Genomic DNA, 26,476 nt, shown 5'->3' on the forward strand with positions numbered 1-26,476 from the left:
GGGGATTGCACAAACACCGGAGAATTGTGATTTTGAAACAGAAAAAAGACCGACCTAACAGGGATCATGTGTCTCCCACAGGCTGTGAAGGTGAATCAGACAGCAAAAAGGATCTTGCTCTTCCCTTCACAAGAGGAGATAGGGAAGTCAGAGTCATCCTGCTGGAGAGTTTTCCTTTCATCTCACTTCATCCCCATTCCTGCTGTTTCTGGATGGTTTGTTGTAGCCACAGCACTCTGACCTGACACATCCGTGTCACAGTGCCTTCTCCATGCCGATCCCAACGCCAAGCCAAGCCTCCCTCTGATGCAAGCTGGAAACTTCACCAAGGCCCACGGACCAGCAGTGAATACTGTCAGCCAGGGATCTGGCTCACAAAGTTCTCTAAGCCTGTGAGCTAGCAAGGCCAAAGGGTAAACAAGCAGTGTTTCACAGTTCCTGTGGATACACAAAACATGGAAGATTAAATACAGAGCAGCCTGGGCTTCGCCAAAGACCCAGCCAAAAGAAAGGCCGTGCAGAGGCGTGTGGGACGACAGAGCAAGCTTGCTGAGCTTCCCAAAACCAGCTGCACTCCAGCTTTCCAAGCTGCACGAGTCCACCCCAAGCCCCAGGAGCACTCGCCTTGCCTGGGAGTACATGTCATGTTGTCCAGATGTTGGAAATCTTGCTTCAAGCACATGTGACCCACTGTGTTTAGAACAAGCCACCACTGCCAGTTCACTCTTTACTTGTTTCCAAGTGTGTGAATTCCTCTTTTAGCCTTTAGTGGTTTCTGCCGAAGAAGCAGATAAATCATGGCTATTTTGCTGTAACGGCTGGATGAGAGGGAGATAGGCACGTAGGAAGTACACGGCAGTGGCTCATGGCTATTTGCCCACGTTTGGCTTTGTTCACACAAGGGCCTGGAGCCTCCTTTCCCGGTTCCCAGAACTCATTAGCTGATGCTCGGCTCTCTCCCCACCCTCCTCCAGCGCCACAGTGCTGCATAAACCTTGGCCCGGGGTGCCCAGCCCCGTCGGGACGGGCGTTTCTCCCTGTGTGCACACACAAACCCTCAGGAAAGCAGCCTCCTGAGCTGATATCTTTCTGATGTCCAAGGAGCCGGACGGGGCATCGGCAGCTTGCCAATGGCAAAACAAAGACCATGTTGCAGCAGCAGGAGGGGACGACGCATGCTCTTGGCTGCACCAAGGGACCCAAGCCAGCTGCAGACCTCTGCCCCAACCCCAGCTGAGTCTCCCGCTGCCTCTGGGTGTTGGTTCCGCATCTGGAACAGGCACAGCTTGCCCTCAGTCTCCATCCTGTCCGTCTGGAATCGAGGTCACTTGCACGAGGACCTCCTTTACACTGGCTTCTTGTGCCTGGAGGCTGGGACGGCCGGGAAACCAGGGGGACTGGGACGAAACCACCCTCAGTCATTTAAAACAGAACTCTCAAAAAAACGCAGCTTCAAAGTAACCCAGCTCTAGAAGCAGAAGTTTTCACGTGGATGGTCGACAGGCAGATGAACACAAGTTCACTGCCAAGGTTTACTGCAGAGAAAATAGTAAACGGAACAGCTTACAGCACCTTTGGGGTTACACAGTTCCCTTCTGCATCTCCAGCACTTGCAGATGATTTCCCCACATGTTGTCCCTTAACACCCACCAATTCCCACTTTCTTTTTGGCCCAGGCAGGTCAGGAAGACCTCAGGCAAATGGTGCCAAACCAAACTCATCGTATTTGGGGAGTGAGCAGTTGGAACAAAAAGTCACCCTTGGTGTAACCTGGCTGTGAGCCTGGCCCTGCCCGGGAGTCCTCAGGAATGCTGCAACAGAAAAGTGGTGCCTGGGGGGTGGAAATCCTTCAGTGCTGTGGTGAGGTGACCTCAGGACCAGAGTCAAACAGCGCCTTGGTGCGGCCACACGGGCTGCCTTTTGCATAGACTACAGAGGGTCAGGAAGGCTTTGTTACTTGAATCCAGTTCAGGTCCAGGATACTTCCGCCCAACAGCTGTGAGCCAGGCTGTTTTTTTCAGGATGCTCAGTGATTGCCAACATTTTGTCCGGGAAAAATGAAACTTGGGTGTGTCTGTGGCTGCTATGCTGATTAATTAAATCTCCTTTCTGACTCAAGTCCGGGATTGCCCTTCTCCCAAATGATCCGGGAGCAGCATGGAAGGGGAGAGCTCCACAGCACTGGCACCAGCCAGCGCTTCCAGACACCCTGAGCTGTGCAAACCCAAGGACGGGTGATGCTGATGGGAAGCCTTGAGCCAGGGCAGCTCACAGGAGAATATTTTTCTTCTCCCCTCACAGGATATGAACCACACATGGAAGTCTCATGCTTCATAAAAGGAAAGAGAAACCAGAGGGACTCCAGCAGTTACACAACATGCAGGAGCTGTTTGAGAGCTGCCTCCTGAAGGATTAGCTACAAATCCTTGTTCCCTTTACAGCTGTAGCCTTGTGCCTGTGCTCATCCTGTAAAACAGTGTAGAAATGAATAAATAAAAAGGACGGCATTAAGTAACACAGGAACTCTCGTGTCCATGTGGTATTGCCTGCATCATCCAGATGGAAAGTATCTGTCTAGACAAATCTGGGAATTATGCAAGCTCAGAATTCCTGAATAGCCTTTCCTTTTCAACATCAAGAAACATTTACAGTGCCCACTGAAAATACGCACAGAAAAACACAGGGGGGAAAAAACCCTTCAATTCCAGCAACCAGGAAACCCAAATGCTAGCAGTGTGTTGGATGAGAGAAGGTATAAGTGCGGGAATATGGAGCAATGTCCCTGCTGTGTGCACGCTGACTCATCGGCTGCCCCCAGGAACCAGGATCATCCCTGGTACTCCTGCCTCAGCGGAAGTGGAGCAGGCTCCATTGTGCTTCTTGTGGTTCTCTGCTGTCCAATGCCCTGGACAGGCCGCTTGTTTCCACTTTTCCAGAGCTGTTTGTTTCCATGGTGCTCAGACAAGCAGAAGGAATGAAAACAAAGAGGGAAAGATGGGCTCTCCTGGTGCAAGCCACCACAGAATAAAAATAAATCACTCTTGGCCTGGGAGAGCAAAAAAAAGCAGGACAGAAAACATGGAAATCCCACTCTGGCCTGGAAGCCGCTGCTGGCTCTGAGCAGAGCCCAGGGATCACCAGGGCTGGGAGTTTAGCACAAACTCCTAGAGTTGTAGTGACCCTTTTTGGTATTCTTGGGAAACAGCGGCCCAGCCAGGGAGACAGAAGAATGGAGCAGGCAGGAATTCTCCCCGCCAAACAGTGCAACCCAGGAAAAGGATAACACATTTCTCAGTAGTATATGAAGAAAAGTCATGTTTAAAGGAGCACATGTCGTGATCCAGCAGCCATCCAGTTTGTGACAGTTTTATCACTGACTCCAGGTGGGCAGGATCAAACCGTCTGAGGATGCATCCGAACAGAAACATCACTTGTGTTCAGTTTGGGGTCACGTTGGAGGAAAAGGGTTGTTTACCAATCCGGCCTGGCCCCTTCAGTGCTGCAAAGGAGAGAGAGAGAGAGAGCATCGTGTCAATTCTGCCCTCCCAGCCCTAGGACAGAAAGAGCAAAGAGAAAATGGGAGGATGAGTGATAAAACAACTGCTTGTACCACTGTTTGGGGGCAATCGGGGCATTATTTTTGCAGGGCCAGCGGGCTGCAGCAGGACATTGTGCCCGAGCCCCTGCTGGATCAGCAGCCCGGAAAGCAGATGTGCCAATTTCCTGTCCTTGATGATGATGGGCCCTAATTACGCCAGAGCTGTGGCAATGTCCTTTCTTGTGCATGACCCCTAATTTGGTTTCATGAAGTCATCTGTGCCAGGTTCTTCCGGCTGCAAGGCTGGGGTGAGTGATAGTCACGAAGAGCCTTGTGCTCTGTGTGCCCGAACACCTGGCCCATGCTTTGAACAAACAAAATTCAACTGGGAACAAACAAAATTCAGGCAACCCACTGGGATTTGGGCCACTTGCTTGGCTTGTTTTACCTCTTACAGGATAGCGTGCCTGCTGACAGGGAGCTGTGTGCTGGGGGGAACATTCCAAGACAGGTGTAGGCACTCAGCCGAGACCAGCACTTAAGAGACTGTTCGTCTGTGGGGGGATGAATTTTGGAACTGGGGATAAAACACACTCCCCTTTGTTTTTTCACAAGGGAGATTCCCTTGCCGGTATTGCTGCTGGTGCCTTTTTCAACTTTTCACCATTCCTTTCCATGGTTTTTGCAAGTTTATTTGAGTTTTTTCTTTCCCCTTTTTTTTCTCTTTTTCTTTCCCTCTCATAATTTGAGGGGCTCCCCAATTTTGATGTTTGCCATTTATTTAGTTTATTTATTTAAACAGAGGCTTTTATCAGTTTGGGAGAGGCTTTTTGGATGGCATGGTGGGGGGTTTTCCAACTTTTTTCTTGCGTGACATTTTGAGGAAGCTTCTTGGGGTTTAGAATTTTTATTTATTTTTACTTCCCGTCTTTCTCCCAGGAGCTCTTTGTGGAAGTAGGCATTTGTCTGTTCGTGCAGGTCCTGCTTTGCATGGGTAGGGTCACTGCTCCTGACTGTTCCTGGGGCCAGCCGCACCCACCAGGAGCTGTTTGTTGTTCCCTGACTGTGGGACTCTGATTACTGTACCGGCAGCTCCCATCTCTATTCCTGGGGGTCACCTGGGCTTGCTGGTGCTGCTGGTGAGAGAGGATGGTGCTTGGGAATTTGGCACAGAGGTAATGTGGAGGTTTGCAGGGCAGTGAGAGGTGGAGATACCACTCCCAGGACATCACGGATGTGATATGGGGCCTTGGTGGCCACATGGTACCTGCTTCTTCCTATGCCTGGTGGAGCAGGTGCTGTCCTGAGGAAGATGTGGTGCTGGCACAGGGGTCTGGCCTGTGGGAGCCTGGTGGAGGAAAGAGCTGGAGGAGGAGGGCTTGGGGCTGTGTAGCACCAAGGGGAGCAGGTGGGGAGATGCCAGACTTTTGGTGGAGCTTCTGCAGTGACGTGCCTGCAGGCAAAAGCCAGGGCACATGGGAAGAGGGCTGACTGGAGGTGGTGCTTCCGTGAAAGGGGACAGAGGCTCCGCAGTGGTGCTGGGTGGCAGCTTGTGCCGCCTGGAAGCTGGAGAAGGGCTCTGACCCTGCTTTGTGTAGGAAGTGAGGAAAAGAGCACTGTGGAGTGAGGCTCTAGGTGCTGGGCATGCAGAGTGGGGGGGACTGGAGAGCCCTTGGGAGGGGTCAAACAGCTCCAAGGAATGCTTGAGCAGGTCCTTGTGGCGTGGCAAGTGTGGGAACAGCAGAACTTCTGACTGTCCCTGCTGGTCCAGGAGGCTATGTGGACACTGGAGTGGATGGATCTGGGATCACTGAGGATTACCCTCTGTGGATGCAAAGCTCCTCAGGGGCAGGCTGGCTGCGTGCCTGAGGCTGGGAGAGGCAGGCACCAGGATGTAGGGGGGCTTTGTCACCACACAGCTAGAGCTGAGCACTGGGGAGCAACAGCCACAGAGGTGCAGTCAGGATCACAATCACAGAATATTCTGAGTTGGAAGGGACCCATAAGGGTCACTGAGTCCCATTCTGGAGTGAATGGCCCATGTGGGGATGGAGCCCACAACCCTGGCATGTTTAGCAGCTGGCTTTCACCAACTGAGCTAATTTGGGGTCAGCTCCCTTTGGGGTTTTAAGGCCTGACTCATCAGAGACCTAGATTTTTGGTCTGGACTTGGTGACCATGCTTTGAGCAGGAGGTAAAACCATCAGAGGTACTTTCCAACCTGATTGGGTGATTTTCCTTCTTGCCTGCACTTGGCTGCAGCACGGTTCCACTGCCCACCGTGTAACTTCAGATTAGTGAAGATTTGTACACTGAACTCCGGCCAGACCGTCTAGAGGATATGCTTGGGGAAACCCCACATTCAGAAGGTGGGATGGGATTTTTACTGCAGTCAGCTCCAGGTTCTGCTGCTGTCAGACCGCAGGGCAGGAAGGGTGAGTGTGGGAGTGTTTGCTGGCTGACTCATGGCCCTGCCTGGTTATTCACCAGCCGAATCGCACCAGTGACTTTGCGTACATCAGCCTTGCCCTGTTCGTGTGAGCTGCTCCCCTGGCTGCCTGGATGACAAGGGTTTCTGATCGTCAGTGTGACTATGCTGGCCTTAAGACAGGAGTGAAGCAGCTGGGATGTGTCTTATCTGACTAGTATTTACATCTGTGTGACTCTGAATTACCTTTTCCTCAATTTCTCCACATGTGAAAAGTTTAATTTGTGCTGTATGCACTCGTGTCCTGTTGTCTGTCATCTAAGATTTTATCCTTTTCTCTTCCTATGTCTGGGCAGTTAGGATAGGTGGAGGTGGAGCAGTGCTGACTGGACTGCAGGCTTCATTTTCTGCGGTGCTGTTGGCAGAGCAGCAAATGCTACAGGAGCAGGAAGGGTCGTGTCCCTTTCCCCGGGGAAAAGCAAGTGAAGCAGCTTGGCAAGTGCTTCATATGTTTTCATGGATCAGCTTAGCGGGTTGTAGAAGGTGGTGTGCCTGGCATTGCTTTTGGGGAACACTTAGAGCTGCCACACAGTAGTAGCCACAGCAGGAGAGCTGGGGTACTACACTGTCATCCCGATGCGGCAGCATTTTCATGTCCGTATTGAATTCTTGTGCCTGTAAGAAGGCCTTTTAAAGGAAACGTTTTGCTCAGCAAAGCTGATCAAGAACAAAATAACTCATGGTACAACGGTACCATGGTACCATAGCCCAAGGCACCTGTTGTGAAGCATGTTGACCAGGAAGGGCCTTCAGTCCCTGCTGAGGATATGCAAAGATGTGGTTAACTCCTTGGAAAACTCATTTCCTGTCCTGAGTCGGAGACAGTGATGAGTCGGTGGCTCATCTTGTGGCACAGACAAACCATGGTTCATAAGCTCCTCAGCAGCTCCCTGCCAGTCCTGTGCTCTCCCTCTTCCTCTACTCAGGAGCATTTACTTGTTTCGCTTGTTGTTCCAGGATTTTGTGCTCCTGCCCTCGCAAGAACCATCAGAACCAGCTGCACCTCAGAGAGGGAGCCAGAGTCACTGTGGGCTTGGAAAGGTCCTGGGTGCACAAAGAGCACAACAAATGGGAGATGGTGTCAGCTGCAGTGAGTGGGCAGATGTTCCAGGTAGACAGGGTTTCTTTGGAACCAATCTAGTGCTCTGCGATTAGAGTTATGCCCTTAGAAATAAAGTTTACTTGGGAGCTCATCAGTGGGGATCAGTGTGCCAGCAATGTTTGTCCTCTCCAGGTCTGCATTGCAATCTCAGCTTGTGTTCTCAGCACCTTCCCTGTTACCTGCCTGCCACCTGAGTGCTTGCTCAGGCTGGAACTATGGGAAATGGTAGTCAGTTCGCCAGAGTTTGGCTGGGAGAGGTGAACAGTGTGCCCCCCTGAGTTTCCTGTGCTCAGCATGTTTTCTCCCAGTAGTTTTGGAGCTGCTTTGCAAGCACCAGGTGCAAGGCTGGCCACAGGCAGGAGTTACAGAGAGAGCACAGCTCCTCTGAGCTAGAAACATGCCAACTGCTCATCAGCACTGTCGGTCCTTATCTGCAGGAAGTAAGGAATAGCCCCCATAAATCCTGTCCCATAAATCAGACTCTACTGAGCTCTGCTCTCATGAGCCACGTCACAGGTCCTGGATGAGCAGCAGGGAAAGGTGCAGCTGAGTCACCAGCAGGGAGTCAGCACCTTGCTGCCTCAGGGGAACTGTTTGTACACACAAACATCAGCCTGCTCTGTCCTTGTCTTAGACACCCTGTACACACTTTTCCCTGTACACACTCCAGATGGCCTGGTAACATTAGTGCAAGGTGTGACACTGGATGTGCATGTTAGTAACATGTTTGAGTGAGAATGCTGAGTGGGGCTGGTGTTGTCTGAGGAATCAACAGGAGCGTGGATCTGAGAGGTCCAAGTCCCCTAGAGATTGCTAGCCAGCATGGGCATGTGTTAGTAAGGCTGAGTGGCCACAGCCGTGGCACTGGTTCCTTGCAGCCAGGGCAGCAAACCCTGCGGATTAATACTCACTTTTCCAGTTTCACTTATACTGGAGTCTCCTGGTGCAGTCACTGGGGAAAAGGAGTGTGTGGGGGGAGGTGTGGAGTGTAATGCTACGTTCTGGCAGCACAGGGAAACTGAGTCTGCACAGCATCCCAAATGTCTGGATACATCACCCAAGATAACCCTCACCTGTAACTGGAAGCCAGCGTAAAAATAATGGCAAGTTTCTCTGGGGCCTTGGCTTGGGTTCTTCCCCCTGTCCTGCCTTACAGAAATTTGTGCCATCTCTGCTGCTGTGTGGTGAGAGACAGTTCCCATCTTCGGGTGGAGATTTTAGGGGTGTGCAATAGAAAGGCTCAAATCTCTGTGCCTCATTTGTAAAGTTCCTAGGCATTCTGGAATAAGATGCATAACAAGAAGCACCAAACAGAACGCTAAAAACACAAAAAAAAAAAAACCCAAGCAAAACAGGCAAAAAAAAAATCCCCAAACCAGTTTTTCAGCTGTTGTGCTGAGGGAATTTTCATTCAGCATCTTGTAGGAAGTGTTTCTTGTCTTGCAGAATGAAAGTCACTGAATGTAGCTCATCAAGGCAGAATGCTGTGATATAATTTAGAAGCTCATTAGAGATCATAATCACAGTGACAGATGTTGGTGGGAAGTAGGAACCATCATAAAGATAAATAGGGAGCTGTTTGTCATGAGGGTATTAGATCATACGGGGGCAACGTTTTCTGAGATATCTAAGGGGCCTGATTATCACTTGGAGGTTTCCAGCTAGGTTTTTTAGTGTATCAATCGCTTGGAAGATAAGACTGAGGCATTCAAATATTGAAGACTTTGCTTGTAAGAGCCATAAATTGACATTGTGTCTGCTAACCCATGTTGGAGCAGGACATGCCCTTCTCTGGGGTGAGCTATGCATACCACAGCATCTCTGAGTGTCAAATACTGTGGGATGGGAGCTGTGCTGTGAGGTGGGAGAGCTGTGCCTGGGTAAGGAGCAATGCAAGCAGCTGGATTGTGCAGGTAGATGGAGCATGGGCTGGTGGCATGTGCTGCAGAGAAAAAGGTTTTTAAGGGCCACCAAAAGGTATTACTTGGCCTGTTACCGTGTTAAGCGTGAAATCATCACCGGATCTGGAGATGCGCGCTCTTCCTTTGTGCTACCCGCTTCCTCTGGGTTGCACCATGGAGATTGAGACGCAGATCCCGTGCACGATGAGTGACTCGGATGTGGATGCCAGCGTGAGAGGCTCGTGCGTGCATGGCTCTGTGGGGACGGAGCAGAAATCCTGGTCCATCAGAAATCCTGGGTGGCAGGGATTGAGCTGGTTGAGCAGGGGTTGAGATCCCATTGCTATTGCTCCTGTGTGATTTGGAAGTGCAGAGATGGCAAAGGGGCCGGTCGCCAGCCTTGGGAAGCGGGCAGAACTGCAGAGCCTCAGAAGTGGAAGTAGGTTAACAGAATCATCATTAGGCTGTGCTGGCATGTGGGCTCACTGGGGTGTGAAGTCACCTGATAGAAGCACTGCCCAATAACAGAAATTCCCTAGCAGAAAATGAGCTTTTGTTGCTGTAGTGCTGTTCTTCTGAGGTGTTCCATCTGCTTTACAAAGAGCGTCTGACTGAGCCCAGCAACGCTTCCATGAGAACAGCATCTCTAGTGACAGCTTGCAGCTGTCTAGCAGATGAGAGCACCCAGGTGTAATGGCAAACAGGGAGGGAATTACAACCATCCCATTTTGCTGAGGGAGGGATGCTCTTGCGAGACAAAAAGGGACCACCTAGTAGGTCTGTTTGACAGCTGAATGTCCTTAAGTAGGCACTGAAAGTGTGGGTGTGGAGTGTGCTGTAAGTTCATACAAGCAAATATAAGAGAATAAATCCAAATAGTTGGATAAATTTTACCTTTGGAATGGTGGCTAAGCAATTGTAGACAGTTGCTCCAAATGATCTTTAAACTTTTGTGTTAAAAAGAGGAGAGCCCAGAAGGACCACCTTGCAGCTCAGCCTGGCGCAGCCGTTCCGGCTCTCGGTGGCCCTGGCAGGGCAGGAGGGGCTGCCATGTGCCACAGGGCACAGAACGCATTCAGAGCCCTGAGCTGGTGCTGTGGCACAGATGATCTCCATAAACTGTGATGACATTAATCTAATGTATGCATTCTCCTACGAATGTGAATACCAACAAATACAAATCCCATGCAAATCAGGCGCTCGCGCAGTATGTGCAAGTGGCTGAACATCTGAGGACTCAAATATTATATCAGAAGTTGTTCGCAGACGTGCCTGTTCCAAAATTTGCTGTTACACTGCCCTTCTGTGTTCCCATGGGAACTCTCAGGTAAGGGAGAGACACGCTCCAGCTAAAAGAAGTGTGTGAAGTAAAACCTGGCTTCTTTGCTGGATTCCTCCTCCTTCCCCGAGCCTGCAGCTCCTTCAGATGCCCGGCTGCATGGAAAGGCTCCCCCCAGCCTCTGTGGTTTCCCCTTGGGATGGGGGAAAGGTGGATGTTAAGTGTTCCTCAGAAAAGGAAGCGGTACCCTCTGCCAACTGGCAAAGAGCAAGTGCTGGCACTAACTGCGGGAGAGAGATTATTCACTCATTCTGCAGGAGAGCCTGTTGGGAATCCCTCTCCCAGTCCTTGCCTGGCTCTTCCAGCTGTGCCTGCTGCAGCCCAGGTGCTTGAAGGGGCATGGCGGTGTGTGTCCCAAAGGGACTGGGAAGCTCCTTGGGATGGTGTCTCTCGGGTGAGAAATCTTAGCATCTCTCAACTGAACGAAGAGGGAAGCAGAGGGCAGCTGAGAGCTTTGCAAGAGGCTGCAGGAAGGGAAGAGGGAGTGAATTAACTGCCCCTGTGCCCTCAGCCAGCACCATGGGGAATTCAGTTTGCAACAGGAAAAGAAAGAGGTAGAACAAGTGTGAAGTGTGCAAGAGCACCAAGTGTAAAACCCCATAATCCATGTTTTGGAGTTGTTTTTTTTTAGTTGCTGGGGAATGCTCAAGGGTTTCAAAATGGAGCTGGATCTTGTAAAACAAGAGTATGATGGATGCAGCAGGGTTCATAGAAACGTCCCAGGAAGAACAGGGGAAAAATAACCCAGCAGCTCATGTACAGGCAGTCAGAGAGGATGCGATCCATGTGGAGGGACTGGGGTGCAGAGACATGGACGTCAATGAAAACAAGTGATAGGAGAGGCAAAAGGATGTGTTGTTGTAAATATCAAACCCCTCAGGTTATTCTTTCCTCCTGAAACCACAGTTGTTTGTGCAATCAAGACAGGGGATTTAGGAGAGGGAGCAAGCCTGTGCAGGTGGTTATATCCCACATGAAGACTGTTCTCCCTTAAAAGTGGTCAGATTTTGTGGTGGCACAGGGAGACTGCAGATGGGAGCTGTGAATGGCCCTGGAGAGGGGCCTGTCCTGACAGTGGCAGTGGGTGCTTGCCTGACTCCAGAAAGGGGATGCGTCCAGAGCACAGGAGTACGGCTTAGAGGGGCTGTTGGGTTTTCTCTGCTCATCTAGAGCTCACGGATATGACAAACAATGTACCACGAGACCCCTGCCAGCTTTCCCCTCACTATCCCCTCTGTGCCCTTGGCTGCTCAGAAGGTTCCAGGGGACTGCTGACTTCGGTGCTGAGAGAAAATAATCTGTTGTCTCTTAGGCAGTGGCAAATTGTGTGGGCTGAGATCACATTTACTCTTAGCCTAAGCCTGCAAGTATTCCATGCATAGCCCCCCTTAATGAAAAGCCTCAGCCGCTGCCAGCGGGTTAAGAGTTAGGGCCAGCAACCCCTGGCATGTCGATAAATCTTCGTCCTTAGCTCATCAAATCCCCAGCCTGCTCGTTCAAGAGGGATTCACAAGAGGTGATACAAGACTGACCTTTGCTCTGCCATAAATGCAGGTGCACGTGAACCAGCTCAATCAGCGGGCTCTTTTTTTGGCTCCCTTCGCTTGAGGTAGTTCATCTCACCCGGCGGCTGCAGGACCAGTGCAGCATCCTGGCAGTATGCTGTGACATGCTTGGCTTTCCCTCTCCCCTCCTTTGCCAGCTCCTTCAGGTGGCTTTTTCCAAGCCTCCCCTTTTTGACCCTGTGGAACTGTTTTTCCCTCTCCCCATGACTCCCTATCTTTCAAAATACCTTGTAATTTTGACAATGTTGATTTTTACTGTGGTAAAGGAAAAACGTGGCTTTTTTTGACAGCCAGATTGCATGTTTGTTTGTTCTTTTATTTTTGGCTTCTTAGGAGCTTTTTGCCACTTCTCACTTTCTAATTGTCTCTTTTTCTAATCCAGGCACTTATGCTCAAAGCCAACATTTCTTATGGCAACTTTTTATCACCTGCTGGCTAGAACAGAATAGCAAAAAAAAACCAGATTCTGGCTGAAGGACCTACAAAAGTAGGAAAATATAAAGGCTTATTTTAAGGATAGAATAGAAAAAGTGTTTAGAGGTGAACGACCTGGCTGCATGCAGAGATCTGGCTTAAGCTTTAGAACAGAGTACCTCTGTAACTGGAAAGGAGGAAAGTGGGATCCCAGTTTATGTTGCAGGGGGAAAAAACCTACCAAAAAGGAATTTCTTGGGCACCCAGATGGTTTGCAGCTCAGGATAACGCACTGGGGACTGGCAGCAGACAGGAGGTAATGAGCAGGTCTGATGTGCAAGCGAAGTCAAGCAGAAGCAGCAGTGGGCACGGGACCCTGGTGGGGGAGGTTGTGCTTGCTGAAGTGGGATGATGCAGTGCAAGACTGGCAAAGAAAGGAGCAGCAGTCCTCGATCTCTTGGGAAAAAGGCATCTGTGTGTCTTGAATAACGCTGTTCGTGTCTGGAGACGGCTGAATTTTTTCAGGACCCTGTAGGGTGGCAGTATTTTGCTGAGACTATGTGCAGGGAGTCATGGGTTTGTTGTTGTTTTTAGCTACATAAGTTAAGCAATAGACTGGAAAAACCACGTGTTTCTTGGAGGCATTGGTATCTGTCCCCTCCTGCCGACGTTTGCCTGGTCCTCTGGTGTTGCCAGGGGCTGTGGTGTGCTGTGTGCCAGCTCGGGGGATGTACATCAGCCCTGCTTCTGAGGCAGGAGCGAGCTGCAGAGTGACCTGTGAACAGACTTGATCCTGTGGATTCCTGTTTACCTGCTGGTGCTGGCTCTGGAAGGAGGGCTTGTGCCTTGGCTGGTGGGGTCTGAAGCCTTTAGTGATGCGCAAGCGCTCCTTGTGAGCCCTGTGCACTGCCCCGACACCTCGGTGTCGGTGCTGCCAGCCCTTCTGGGAACAAGCCCCTGACCACAGACCCTCCCCTTTGTCCGTGGCTGCTGGCCGAGCCCTGGCTCACCAGGACCGATCCCAGCCCAGGTCAGAGTTCGGCAGCCATCATCCGCCTTGGACCACATGTCTGAAGTCCTCAGTTTCCATCCCAGCTATTGTTTCCCAGGGCCTGTTCACAAAAGCTGTGTCCGCCTGCTTGCTTTGCAGTAGCCCGCGAGCGGGGCCAACCCACCTGTGTTCCCCGGGAGGTTATTCGTGGCTGAACAAGCTTGGCTCCACACAACTGATCTGCTTAAGTGCACTTCCCTTCCTTGCTTTCATTCCACTCGTCAGGCTGCAGAGATAACGTCTGTCTTTGTTCTGATGCGAGACCCTTGCGTAGGTACCCAATCTTCCCCATAGCGTATCCTTTAAAATAGATAAATTTGCCTTTTCTGAGTGGCAATTTAGATTGATTTTGATAAAGAGGATGGCGGAATCATATACAGAAGAAAAAAATCTTTTAAAATGAGAACGGAAGCAAATATAGTTTAGTAGTATACTCGTTACAGAATGAACAGCATATTGTATGTGCTGTGTTAGAGGTATGTTATGAATAACAAAAGCACTGGAGCATTTACATATTTGTTTTCAGAAATCCTGGCAGTTGGATTTCACCATTCTGCGCCTCTTTGCCAGAATCACTAAACAGTGGTACATATGGCTTCTGAAGTACCATATGTCGTGGAAAACGTTAGCTGATGCCTATACTGATGCGACACGCTATAGTCTTTATTTAGATTTTTTTGCAGTTTTGAACAAAGAATATTAGATCATGCAAAACATTGTGCAAGCAGTATGGAGTAGTACATACAGGAAAACATAATGCATTGTGCCCAGAGAAAAGCCAGCTAAGAAAAGGGAAAGAAAGGGTGGTGTCGGGAATTAGAATGTGCACGTGCCAAGAAATGCATCAAAGGGTGGGACATGGCTTTGTGCGGCCAAGGCAGGAGGTTTCCAGTGCTTGAAGCAGAGTCAAGAGCCAGAGCTCCATGGATGTGCCGGTTTTGAATCAGGTCCTGTTTCTAAGAGATGCTTCCTTTTACAAAAAGTAGTACTCAGGCTTAAATCTAAGTACATGCTTGAAATCCTTGGAGAGCAAAGGAAACTACGTGCATGAGTGCTTTCCTACAGAGCCCTCCTTGTAGGAGCAGGGATAACTCTGCTCTCTCTCCCATGTCATTGTCTGAAAATAATGACGATGAACACAATGAGTTTTATGAGAAGCATCTTGAAAACAAACCAAAATATAGTTTCCAACACGGCGACCGCAAAGCCCAACCTGGCATTAAAAAATGAATCCAGGATTTTGTTTTGACAAGTTTTTAAAGCACTTCCCCACCCCCCACCCCGCCCGTCTCGCCTCATCTTCACTGCACTCACATCGCTGACGGCGGCAGCGCCAAACACTGAGGGGAGCCTGGTGCTGGGGCTGTCGGGAGTAGCCGGAGGAGAAGGTGACCCTGAGGGGAAGGAGAGCAGGGAGGTGTTTCTTGCCTCCATGGCTCCCTGCTGGAGCAGTGCCCTGCTCTCCCCTTTCCCTTTTCTTCTGGCTGCTCTGTGTGCAGACCACTGCTCCGTGAACACTTAATAGGCTTAACTTTAAGCACCAGAGTAGATCCAATGGGATTACTCACATATTTAAACGAAGGTATAATGTTTGGAGAGGCGGGAGAAGCGTTGCATCTCTGTCTCTTGATTTGGCTCCTGCTCTTAAAGCCACCCAGTTCTAGTGTCTGAGGATGGGAGGTTATGGGATTCACACAGCCTCTGCCACAAGCGTGTTGGGGTGTGTGTGGTATAGTGTTGGGGAAGATGAAACAGGAAAGCCTTATAAATATGATTGCCTGACAAAAGATTTTGGGAATATGAAAACTACAGGTGACATCGAAATGAAAGCCACTTTTGAAATACCAAATCTTAGTTACTGAACAACTGGAAAACAATGGTATGGCCGACTGAAGGTAATCCCCTCTTGACTGAACAATACCCTCTGCTTGCAGGCAGGTCCAAGGGTCAGAGCAGACCCTACTAGCTCAGCAGAAGGGGTCCGAAGAGTAGTTTTTAGAAGTTAAGATGTAACACTCTATGGTAATATAAGGACTCTTATAGGCTGTATGTAAATGCTACAGGATTTGTATCTTGTATTAGATTGGTTAGTGACAATTAGAATATTCAGTACAGAAGATGATTTATTGTATTGTAACCAGGACTTCACCTTTCCATTCCTCTCTTACTCTTCGCACACTCTTACACTCTCTCTCTCTCTCTCTCTCCTTACTTACCCGCTTACTCTCTTGCTCTCTTGGGCCTGCTCAGAGCTGCCAGCTGCAGCTCTAAGCAGTGCCCCTATACCCACGCCCTTTGCAATAAACCGCATGTTCCAAGATCTGACTATAGAGATCTCTCGTCACCGTCCGTCCCGACCGTCCGAACCCACACCCCAAGCTCCCACAGTATAGCGAATGTTAAACCACAAAAGGTAGGAATTTGGGGAAATCTCTTATAATGTGCAGACATTCCTTGGTTGAGGCCAACCAACTAACCAAAACAGAGACAAACCCAGCACAAAAACAGAAGGGTGAATAAGACTCAGTCCAGAATGCAGCCGGAGCAGAATGACTTCCTGGGGAGGTGGGAGCAGAGGGAAAGGGCTCACAGCTGAGCTGTGCCGCAGATGGCCAGGCAGGGGACGTCGGGGAAGCCGCTGCCTGTGGGAAGAGCACGTGTGGTGTCAGAGATGGGCTCCACCGTGGAACGGTTGTGCCGACCTGGGAGGGCTCTTGGTGTACGTGGGGGTTTAATAGCACAGGTAATTGCAGAGAGGCCAGCGCTGGGGGAGGAGCCTGTAATTCCCTGCCTGGCTGAAAGAAGCAGGAAAGGCAGTGCAAGCTGCCAGTGGTCTTTCACGGTGCAAGCAAAAGTAGTGGAACATTTAAGAAACTGAGGCTGTTTCACAGGAATTATCTGAGGCAAGAGCTGCATGTGTGTGTGTAGGTAGCATCTCACACGTTTTATGAACCACTACCTGAATGGATGTAAACAGAAATAGAAGTCAGAATGGAAGCTAAGGGAAAGCAGGGCTGAGGGGAGCTTTCACTGAGCACCTATTTGAGGTTGCCTCACAGGTTCCCTGGAAAGCACCTAGTGGCTCAAATTCAAGCTTCATTATGTGGTTGTAAATTTGTTAAATTCGTAAGAGGGGAAGATTAACATTCGTATGCCTATCTCTGACTGAGGTGTTTTAATTCCTTTGTAGGATCAAGTACCTTCCCAGAGCTTCCGAGCAGAGAAAAAGGGAGCCTCTCTTCCCAGAGAATGATGTTTGTAGCGGTGCCAAGCAGGTGCCCCTTCCTTCCACCTCTGATCTCCACATCTCTCATAGGGGAGGCCGGTGAGTGCCCAGCCTGCCCTGGGTGTGCAGCTGCCCCTCTGGGCTGTGAACCAAGCTGTCAGGGCCACCACTGAGCCCACTATGTCACAAGCAGGGCGGCTGTCCAGGCTGCAGCAGGTAGACCCCCAGAGGGGAAGGACACCTGAGCCAGGCTGCCCACTGAGCGGGTCAGTGCAGCTCCCTCCCCTGGCCTGGGCCATTTTCCCGGCTGTCCTGGCATGGAGCTTCCTGCGTTGTTCTCTGTGTCCTCCATGAGCACAAGCAGGCCATTTGCTGCATTAGCCTCATTATGTTTCCTTTCCAAAAGGATCCACCAGTGTCTGCCCTGTGGTTTGGAAAGGGGTTAATGCTTTCCCCTCCCAAACCTCAGCTCACCAGCACATCTCCCTTGTGCTGCAATTATTAAATGACACTTCACAACTTCATCTCCTCTCCTGCTACATCTGCTTGCTGCTCCCATGTGCAACCCTGCTCACGTCCCAAACATCTAAATGCATTGTTTCCTCTGTTTCTCCTGCCAGCATGGAAAGGAGCCATCCCTGAAGCAGGATTGCCTTTGAGCTGGCAGCGACGAGTGATTGGCTTTGGGCAGCGCTGCTGAGACTCTGGCAGGCCGTTTAGCAGAGAACCTTGGCTAATGAATGTCATCCACACCTAGCAGATGTGCCACTGCCTGCCATGCCAGATTTTTGACATAATACAGGGCTGCTGGACACGACAGTGCTTGGGAAAAGCCAGGGAGTGACTCGTGCCTTCAACGTGGCGTTCGGTCCCGCTTGTGCTCTGCAAGAGAAATGAAACCAGAGGGAGAGAGGGAGGGAAGTGCATCCGTGTCTCCCAGTCCTCGACCCCGGTTTTATCGGTGCAAAAATCGTATTTGTGTTGCTTTCACTCACGTGCCAGGGGATCTTGAAAGAAAAGCCCACCACCTTTTTTTTTTTTTGGTCCCCTGTGCTTCCAGCCCCAGCTCCTGCTGGTCCCTCCAGCCTCCCGCCGGCTCCCAGGATGGGGAAACGAGCAGGGGGCTGAGTGCCCCCCGGGATCTGGGATGGCTGCGAGCAGGTGCCTGGCACCTGCATCTCGCCGCCGGCAGTATCCCGGGCTTCGTCTTTCCTCTCCTGCCCTCCATCGGAGGGAAGCAGCATTCGCCGGGCACAGCGGGGGGCCGGGGGGGACACCGACCCCCAGGCGCCCCGAGACCCTCCGAGCTTCGGGGACTCCCCCTCACCCCGCCCGGCGCGGGAGTGAGGACGGGGTTGCCTCCTAATCCGGGCGTAATCCCGGAGAGCGGCAGCAGAGCGGGCGGCCGCTAATCCCGGCCCGCCGCCGCTAATCCCGGCCCGTGTCCGTGGGTCTCTGCCCGTGTCCCCGCGGGCTGGGGGCGATGTCCCCTCCCCAGAGCGTGCAGTGGGGTCCCGGGTGGAACCCCCGGCTCTCAGGGACGTAAATCTGTTAATGACCTAACTCGGTCATTAACCCGCTGTTTGCCCGGCGGGCGGCGGCGCGGCAAGGGGCGGGGGCCGCTCTCGGGTGGGCGCTGCCCGCCCGGTGCTCCTGCAGCCCCCCCAGGCTTCTGCACCTCCTCTTCGGTCCGACACTCTCCTTTTTGGGGTGACATCGTTGCCGGGTTTTTCTGTGCGCCCGGGAGCGGCTCGGCCGGGGGTGCAGCTCGGAGGGGTCCCCCCAAGCACCCTCCGGGGGCAGCCTGGAAGGCCGGGGCGGCTGCGGGACGTGTCCTACATTACGGGGAGCTCCGAGGGGGGAGCCTGGGGGTTGTTCCCTCCCAGCCGGCTGGAAGCCAAGTTCAGTGCGGCGTGGCCGAGCCGAGATGCAGCCGGGGAGAGTGCTTGGGGGGGTCGGTCCCGGGAATATCGTACCCCAATGCGTAATGCTCCGGCTCGCTGGCTGCGAGATTTCAGGCGCCGATGCACCGTGTAACGCAGGTCGCTTTGCCGCTCTCCCCGGTTTTTTTCCTCGGCCTCTTTATCTTTCAATTGCAAAGCAATTAAAGGTCTGCGAGCATCCCTCCCCGCGGGGCCCTCTGATGCCCGCTGTATTGCCCTTTAGATGCCTCTTCCTTTTTTTGTTTTACAATTGTTGTATCAATATAATGCTTCCTTTCTTCCTCTGTCTCTATAGATACAGATATACAAGGCAAACCAAAGGTTTCGGCTGCTATTCAGTGCCTCCTCATTTGTCCCGGAGCCGTAACAGTGGTGCCCTTTCTCTTCTGGCTGCTTTTCCCTGCTTCTGGAGCAGCAGTTATGGGAGAAGCAGATGGCTACTGATTGGGTGAGCTTTGTGGCTTTAATACTGAATACTTTATGGAAAAGGACTTTATCATGCTTGGTTGGTCAGAGGAACAACGGGATGAGATTTATGACTAGAGAAAATAAATCTTTTTAAGTTTCAAGCTCCTTCACACACCCCACGTCAAGTTGCTGTAGCAGAGCTGGAGCTGAAATGCTCAGCATCTTTATTTTTTCCCGCCCCCTGCCCCGTCTGTCTGTCCTTTCACTGCTCTCCCCACCCCCTCTGCGCCAGGCTTTAGCAAACCTTTGCTAACTTTAGGGACTGTCACTCACTGGAGAAGCCAAGGCCTTCAGAGCCCCCAGGCAGCACCAGGAAGGGAAAGGCCATCCCTGCGTGGGGATTATCCACCTGACGGGAATATGCTGGGCAGTCAGCTCCTGCCAAGGCTTGGCCACACATAGCTCAACGGCCACCCAGTGTCCAGTGGGGAGTTGTGAGTGACATCCTCATGGACACGACAGCAGGGAAGCCATGTGGCCACCAAAGAGATGTCCGGGCCACCGCTCTGAGCTCAGGTCTCCTGAGGAGATGGAGCCCAGCACTGCCTGACCCCATGCACCCCACACTGGGCAGCACTGGGCCGAGGGCTGTGGGACCGTCCCTCCGGGGCCTGTCCTCTGTGCTGTCCTTCAGCTGCAGTGTGGCTTCTGCCTGGCCTTACATGGAGGCATGGCCAGGGCCGTGCAGTGGGGTGGGCTCAGCCCCAGCGTGGGACGCTGGTGGTGGCACACAGGGACAGAAAGGCCCGAGGGTGTACAGGAGGCAGAAGCAGATTTCAGTCCTGCAGGGGTTCCCCTTCTTCCATTTCTCTCCCTTTCCTGTCCTTCATAGCCAATCATGTCTTCTGTCAGGCTGTTAAACACTTAAAGGAAGGTGAAGCTAGGTGAAAGCTTTCCAGGTTTTAAACCTTGATGCTGCTGTCAGGCCAAGTAAGGAGGAGAAGCAGAAAGGCTGAGAAAAATAATTTTGGGATAGAAAGTCAGCAGTGATAGTGGGCTATGTATGAACCTTTTCACCAGCCACCTATATTGTGTTCAGTGGTCTAGGTTTTGGTCAGTAAAAAAATATATTTCTGCGACCCTTTGGTGAATATGCAAATTAATATTTCTAACTAGGCTCTGTGTTTGCTCGGAAGAAAGTAGAGGGGAAGTTTGGGCACCATCCGAGGCGAGGAAAGAGCCGAGGTGCCTATGGTGTGCTGAACCATGAGAAAGCAGGTGAGGAAGGTATGTCAGACTCCGCTGGGGTTCCTGGGGAGCAGGAGCATTTGCTCCTTGGGGTGAACCACAGCTGAAGCTGGTGTCCAGCCTTTTTTAGGGATTAGCGGTTTTGTGGCGTGGCGGTGACCTGACCTGGGAGTCCAGCATTGGTGAGGTGAGGCTGAAGGATCAGAGGGAATAGCAAGTGACAGGCACGCCCGGTGTGTTTGGGAGCTGAGCTGGAAACAGGACAGGACATTGCTGGTGTGCCTTGGCCCTGGCAAGGACCTGGAGCTAGGCAAACATTCATCTGGTTGTGGGTCTGAGGATTCCCAGTGGGATCCCCATGCTGCTCGGCAGAACTAGCAGTGGGAGAAACACCGTTCCTCCGTGCGCCGTGTCTGCAGTGTGCTGGTGATGTCTCTGGCACCCCCAGCACAGGGCTTCCCCAAGAAAGGCGCCATCCACGAGCCTGGTGACAAGCAGAAAGGACGGTTTGCCATTCAGCTGAGGCCCCAATTTATTTCCACTACAGAGCCTGTCTGTCTCCAGGGAAGGGAACCATTCTGGCTGCATTTCTCCAGGCACCAGGAAAGCTTGTGGCTCCGCGTTTCGTTTTCAGTGGATTTTCCATTCCACCTGGTGTGCACCTCCTGGGGACCACAGCTGACCCTGCCTCGGGCAGCAGCAGGCAGAGAGGGCAGCAAGGCAGTTTTGAGCATCCCTTCGTGCCCCTTCCCCACGGTGCCCTGGCACCGCAGGAGTGAGTGTGGCTGGGCTCGTGAGCTTCTGGGAACTCATGTGTTCTCTCGGTGATTTTATTTTATGAGTGACTTTATTGCAGTCACCTGGGAGCTCACTCTCAGCTGTGTGTGCACGTCCTCATAGGAGTAACCACACACCCGTAGGCCTGGCTCATGTCACAACTCAGGCAGTGTTTCCCAAAGGATGCAGGAGTGTCTCTGAGCGCAGGTTGAGCAGCCTTTCCTGGTCTCTCTGCTCTTCCCTTCCTGGGTGAAGCTCAGGGAGGAAAGAGAAGACTGACACCCCCGGGAGCAGGTTCTCCGTCCCTTGCAGCCATCCCCATGATAACGCAATGGTTATCACGGTGGTTAGTGATAACGATGTCCAAGCATCCGGGCATCCTCACTCTGCCAGCCCTTCGGCCCCTGCAGCCGCCTGAATCCAGGTCCCGGCCAGGGAGCAGCGGACCTTGGGCCACCCCTCCGGGGCTTGATGCCCGTGAGGGCTGGCCTGTCTGTGGGAATTTGGCTCGCCAGCCCAACCCCTTCTGAGCCCAGGTGCCGGGCTTGTCCGCTGCTCCTGGGGCGTTCCCTTGCCCGATAGTTGGTTGTGCCGTGCTGGTGCCATCGAGAGGGGCTCGGCAGAGCAGGGGCTGTGCTTTTGGAGGGCGGGGAGTGGCGGGGGTTGCCGGCTGCGGGGTTCCCTGGGAAAACGGCCGGAGCTCCTCAGCCCTGGTTGTCCTTGGCTCTCCGCAGGAGGTTTTCTGGAAAAATAAGCGAATAGAAAATGCAGGTATCTACCGAGATAGGGGCGTGCGGCAGCCGGGAGGCGGCGGGGAGCGATCGCACGGCCCCGTAGGGTGACACCGCGCCCGCTGGCAGCGCGGCGGGAGCCGGATCGGGCCCACCGCACCTGCGCCGTGTCCCCCAAAAATCCCGGTGAGGCATTTCCAGGAGGCTGGGGCAGCGCCGCCGGCACGGGGCTCTGCGGGGCCCCGGGGTTTGCGGTGGGCGCTCCCGGCAGTGGCACTCCCCCGGCAGAAACTTCGAAAGAAAGAGCCTGCGTCCATTTCAGTGTCCTTCTGCGGGTCGAAGGATGCTGTTCCCTGGGATCCCCTTTTAGAGTAGCATCAGAGGCTGGATAAAAGCTCAGAAATTCCGCCGCGGTCTTTTCCAGTCCCAGGGAATTTCGGTAGTTTAGATCATGCCGAAGCGATTTCGAGATCGTTTATGTGCCGTGGTGTCCCTTAAAATCCTCGCTAATAAAATTAGCGCGTAGGTTTTCTTTCCCCCCACTAATGACAGTCACTCGGACAATTTATATCGTACAGGGAAAGCTGCAGCACTGAAGGAAAAAAAGAAAAAAAAAAAAAACAACCAGGAATAGGAAAAAAACCCCACCACATTAGAAGCAGGAATTGACATCCAGATTTTTACAGACTCCCATATTTGTAATATTATGAGACTCTCCGTTTTAGGAGACACTGGGTTTTGTCGAATTAATAAGATAAATGTTGAAAGCATATTATGTGCAGCCTTTAATCCTAATGCAAGGGAAATCGTAATTATGTGGAGAATAAGTGAATTTGAAAGCCAAACATCAGCCCACTCTCTGATTGCAAAGCCCGCTCCGTTCGCCCCTGGAAAACGCTTTGTCTCTCCTTTTGTTTAGTTTAAAGGGTTTCAAATTCTATTTTTAATTATTCTTTTTTTTAATCTGTTTTGTATCTGAAATGACGACGATCAGGGAGGGACCGATAAACACTTTTCCACGCGGTAAACCCCTTATTTCGGCACAGAAATGAGTGCTCGCGTGTCGGTGAATGCGGGAGCCCCGCGTGCACAGGGTGGAAGCCCGTGGCCGTTCCCCGCCCCGGAATGGCTGGGAATGGGCTGGGGGCTCCGGCCGGGGCTGCCCTCTGCCCCGCTCCTGCGGGAACCCGGCTCCGGCGGGGAGCGCGGGGCTGCCTGGTGCAGCTTCTCCTCACGCCGGGCCTCCGCCGGGCGCCGGCAGCGCAGGAGGGCCGCTCCGCGGAGCCGGGCGAGGGCATCCCCACTCGCCTCCGTCCCGTCGAGGAGGTTTTTTTCTGCGTGTCCGATTATCCCTACCTGGCAGGTGCGGGGACAGGGCGGGAAGGCGCCGCCGGGATCCCAGCGCCGGGCGGAGCGGCCGTCGGGCACCTCAGCTCCCCGCCCCGCACCCCCGCCGGGCCGAAGTCGCGGAGCCGCGGCCCCAAACACGCCCGCTGCCCCGGGAGAGGGTCGGTGGGGGGGCGCGCCCCGCGTTTCCCACCCCATTGCCCGAAGGTGCCCGGTGGCGGCGGGTCCAGGTGAGGGGCGGGCGGGCCGCGAGCGGGCAGCCCTGAAGGGGTTAACGGGAGGGACGTGGGCTGTCACGCGTCATTGGGCAGATTATGTGCAGCAAACAAAAAGTGTGTGTCTGCGTGCCAGCCCCTCACTGCACCGGGTCCGTCTGCACCGCTCGCCTCCCGCTCCGCCGCCCGCACGGCCCGGTCCGGCATGGAGCGGCGCTGAGAGCCCGAGGCAGCCAGCCCGAAGCCGCCTTTGTGCCACTGTCGGGGCGAGGATTATCCCCACCGTCCCTGGTGAGTACCGGCGGAGGGGCCCCGCCACTCCCCGCCGCCCCGGAGCGGGAACAATGCCGGGGATGGCCGTGCTGCCGGCGGCCCTGCCCGGGCTGCGGAGACCGGCGGGGGAGCCTCCGGGAGCGGCCCCGGCGCCGCCCGGCCCGGACAAAGGGCGGCCGGGGGGAGGCAGCGCCGCGGGGCCGGGGGCGGCCCGGGGAGTCGGGGGGATGCGGCGCCGTGGGGAGCTGTACGGGGCCCGCCGCCGCCGGGGGGAAAGTTCGGCGGGGGCCGCTCGCTGCCGGTGGTTTCGTTTGCCGAAATCATTCCTTCGGGGAAGGGATGCGTCGGGCAGCGGCGGAACGGGGAGGGCGCCGGGGAGGCGGCCGGAGCGCCATCCCCCCGGTCTCTGTTCCCGGGGAGGGGCCGGGACCCCCGCCGCCGCTCCGGGGGTATGAAGTTCCCGGCGGTGCGGGGACCCGGTCGTACCCCGAAATCGGGGGGGAGCGGCGGCTCGGCGGAGCCGTGCCCGGTGCGAGCGGCGGCAGCCGTCAGCAGGCGCACCGGGAGGAGCACCGGTCTTTTCCCGAGCCAGCCCCAAATGACGGATTTCGATGGCAGATGGGGCGGGGGGAGGCAGCCGTGCGCTAATCTGGTCGGGAAGGGCGAGGGCACCGAAGCCGGGCGCGATGCTCCCTCCCCGGCCTCGGCGCCGCCGGCCCCGCACCCTGCCCGCTGCCCGCGCCCCACCAGCTGCCCGCCGACCGCATCCCTCCCCTCGAAACGCGCGGCAGCCGGGGCTCACCCTGCTCCATAAATAAGCGTGTCGAGGTAAAAATAATTACCTCTGCTTGCTGCTTTTAATTAAAGTCTCGGAGGGAAAGTGCTGGATTATGATAATGAGCAGCCATACGTTCCCCTTGTCGCGCGGAGCGGGAGGTGAGCTGACACGCAATCGGCGACAATGACAAGCCACTGGAACCCACCCGCTCCCCCGGCATAGCCCGCAGCCCGGGCCGGCTCCGGGGGTTACCGGAGAGAGACCCGCCGCCGCTGGGTGCCCGGCGCCTGCTCGGGACAGCACTTGGCCGGTGGGATTCCCGGGTCCCTGCCCGGAGCTGGCTCCGCCGCGATCGCTAAAAAAATTGATCAGCGCGGCAGAGTCCCCGCACCTCGCCTCCGCTCGCAGCTCCTAGCCTGCTTTCAATTTTTTTCCACACCGGATAAACTGCTGGCCTGCCTTTTTTCTTTTATTTTCTTCTTCTTTTTTTTTTTTATTTTAAATTTTTGGAGGTTTTTTGTTAATGTTTTATTTAGCAATTCAAGTCGATTTTATTTTGTTTTCCGGGGCATCCCGGTGTACCGCTGAGCGGGACCCGCTGCGGTAACGGCCCCTCTCTGCCCCTCTCTCCGCCCGCAGGGATGGAGGACGCCGGCGTCCAGCGGGGAATATGGGACGGGGATGCCAAGACGGTCCAGCAGTGCTTGACTGACATTTTTACCAGCGTTTACACCACCTGCGACATCCCAGAAAATGCCATTTTCGGCCCCTGCGTCCTGAGCCACACGTCCCTGTACGACAGCATCGCCTTTATCGCCCTCAAGTCCACCGACAAGCGCACCGTCCCCTACATATTCCGGGTAAGAGCCACTCGTCTCCGGGCCCAGCCGCTCGCCACGTCGGCCGGTGCCCGAGCGCGTCCCCGCCGCGGAGCGCAGCTCGGCCCGGGGAGCCCCCGCCGCCGGGAGGCTGTCCCCGAGGGCAGAGCCGCGCCGCCGCTGCCGCTCCTACTCTTGCCTGGGCCCGTGCTGTCGGTCGGTCGGTCTGTCGGTCCGGTGGATTAACGCGGGGTTTCAGGTGGACACGTCGGCGGCCAACGGCTCGTCGGAGGGGCTGATGTGGCTGCGGCTGGTGCAGTCGGCGCGGGAGCGGGAGGAGCAGAACCTGGAGGCCTACATCAAGAGCGGGCAGCTCTTTTATCGCTCCCTACGCCGCATCGCCAAGGACGAGGAGCTGCTGGTGTGGTACGGGAAGGAGCTCACCGAGCTGCTGCTGCTCGGCCCGGCCCGGGCCCCCGCCCGCACCAACGGTGGGTGCCGCGCGCGGCCGCCCGCGGTCCCGGGCGGGAGGAAGGAGGGGGATCCCCGCCGACGGGGGGAATCGGGAGGCGGCGGTCGGCTTCGGGATCCCCAGCTCCCGATCCCTAAACTCTCGGCGGATAGCCCATCGGCGGCCCCGGCTGACGGTGCTCTCTCTCTCGCTCTCTCTCTCTGTCGTGCCCGCCCGACGCAGGCTCGCCGCCGTTCGCCTGCCCTGAGTGCAGCCAGCGCTTCCAGTTCGAACTGCCCTTCGCCGCACACCTCCGGTTCCGCTGCCCCAAGAGGCTGCACGGCCCCGACACCGGCCCCGCCGCCGAGGCCGCCGGCGTCAAGGACGGCGCCGGCAAGGAGCAAGAGCCCGGCAAGTTCGGGAAGCCCGGCGGGCCGCCGCACCACCCCTTCCCCGGGCCCGACGGCGGCCCCGCCGCCAGCACCAAGCCCTCCACGGACTTCCACAACCTGGCGCGGGAGCTGGAGAACTCCCGCGGCGGGCGCGGCGGGTCCCCGGGGCGGCCGGCGCCCCCTGAGGCCGGCCCTGAGGCGGCGGCCGGGAAGGCGAAGCGGCGTTTCCCCGAGGAGGAAGACCGCGGGCCCGGCGCGGCGCGGGGCCGCTTCCCGGCCGAGCGGCCGGGGCTGCCTGCGGCGCCCAAGGAGGAGCCGGGCTGCGCCCCGCAGCAGCAGTACCGCGCCGCCGGCTCCTACTGCGGGCTCGAGGAGGGCGGACGCCTCTTCGCGCCGCCCAGCCCGGAGACCGGCGAGTCCAAGCGCAGCGCCTTCGTGGAGGTGAAGAAGGCGGCCCGCGGCCCCGAGCCC

The 26,476-nt window shown here is 54.6% G+C and overlaps 1 protein-coding gene and 1 long non-coding RNA gene across 2 annotated transcripts in view; both read left to right on the top strand.

Annotated features, from left to right (window-relative positions):
• LOC121664027 overlaps nt 1–19,328 on the top strand; it is a 20,409-nt gene extending 1,081 nt beyond the window's left edge. The window contains exons 2-3 of the long non-coding RNA XR_006015847.1: nt 82–3,846; nt 18,863–19,328. This is a non-coding gene — a long non-coding RNA (uncharacterized LOC121664027). The remainder of the gene's footprint in view (nt 1–81; nt 3,847–18,862) is intronic.
• A 4,070-nt stretch (nt 19,329–23,398) lies between these two features.
• Nucleotides 23,399–26,476, top strand: part of PRDM8 (PR/SET domain 8) — a 4,328-nt gene continuing 1,250 nt past the window's right edge. Inside the window, exons 1-4 of the mRNA XM_042026993.1 lie at nt 23,399–23,584; nt 24,984–25,204; nt 25,422–25,653; nt 25,857–26,476. The exon at nt 25,857–26,476 is cut by the window's right edge and continues 1 nt beyond it. Of these exons, the coding sequence (XP_041882927.1) occupies nt 24,986–25,204; nt 25,422–25,653; nt 25,857–26,476 (1,071 nt within the window). The 5' untranslated portion in view covers nt 23,399–23,584; nt 24,984–24,985. The remainder of the gene's footprint in view (nt 23,585–24,983; nt 25,205–25,421; nt 25,654–25,856) is intronic.

Source organism: Corvus kubaryi, unplaced genomic scaffold (genome assembly GCF_017639235.1).
Source record: "Corvus kubaryi isolate FWS band 111438036 unplaced genomic scaffold, C.kubaryi_AGA036_p1.0 37292, whole genome shotgun sequence".
Taxonomy (NCBI): domain Eukaryota; kingdom Metazoa; phylum Chordata; class Aves; order Passeriformes; family Corvidae; genus Corvus; species Corvus kubaryi.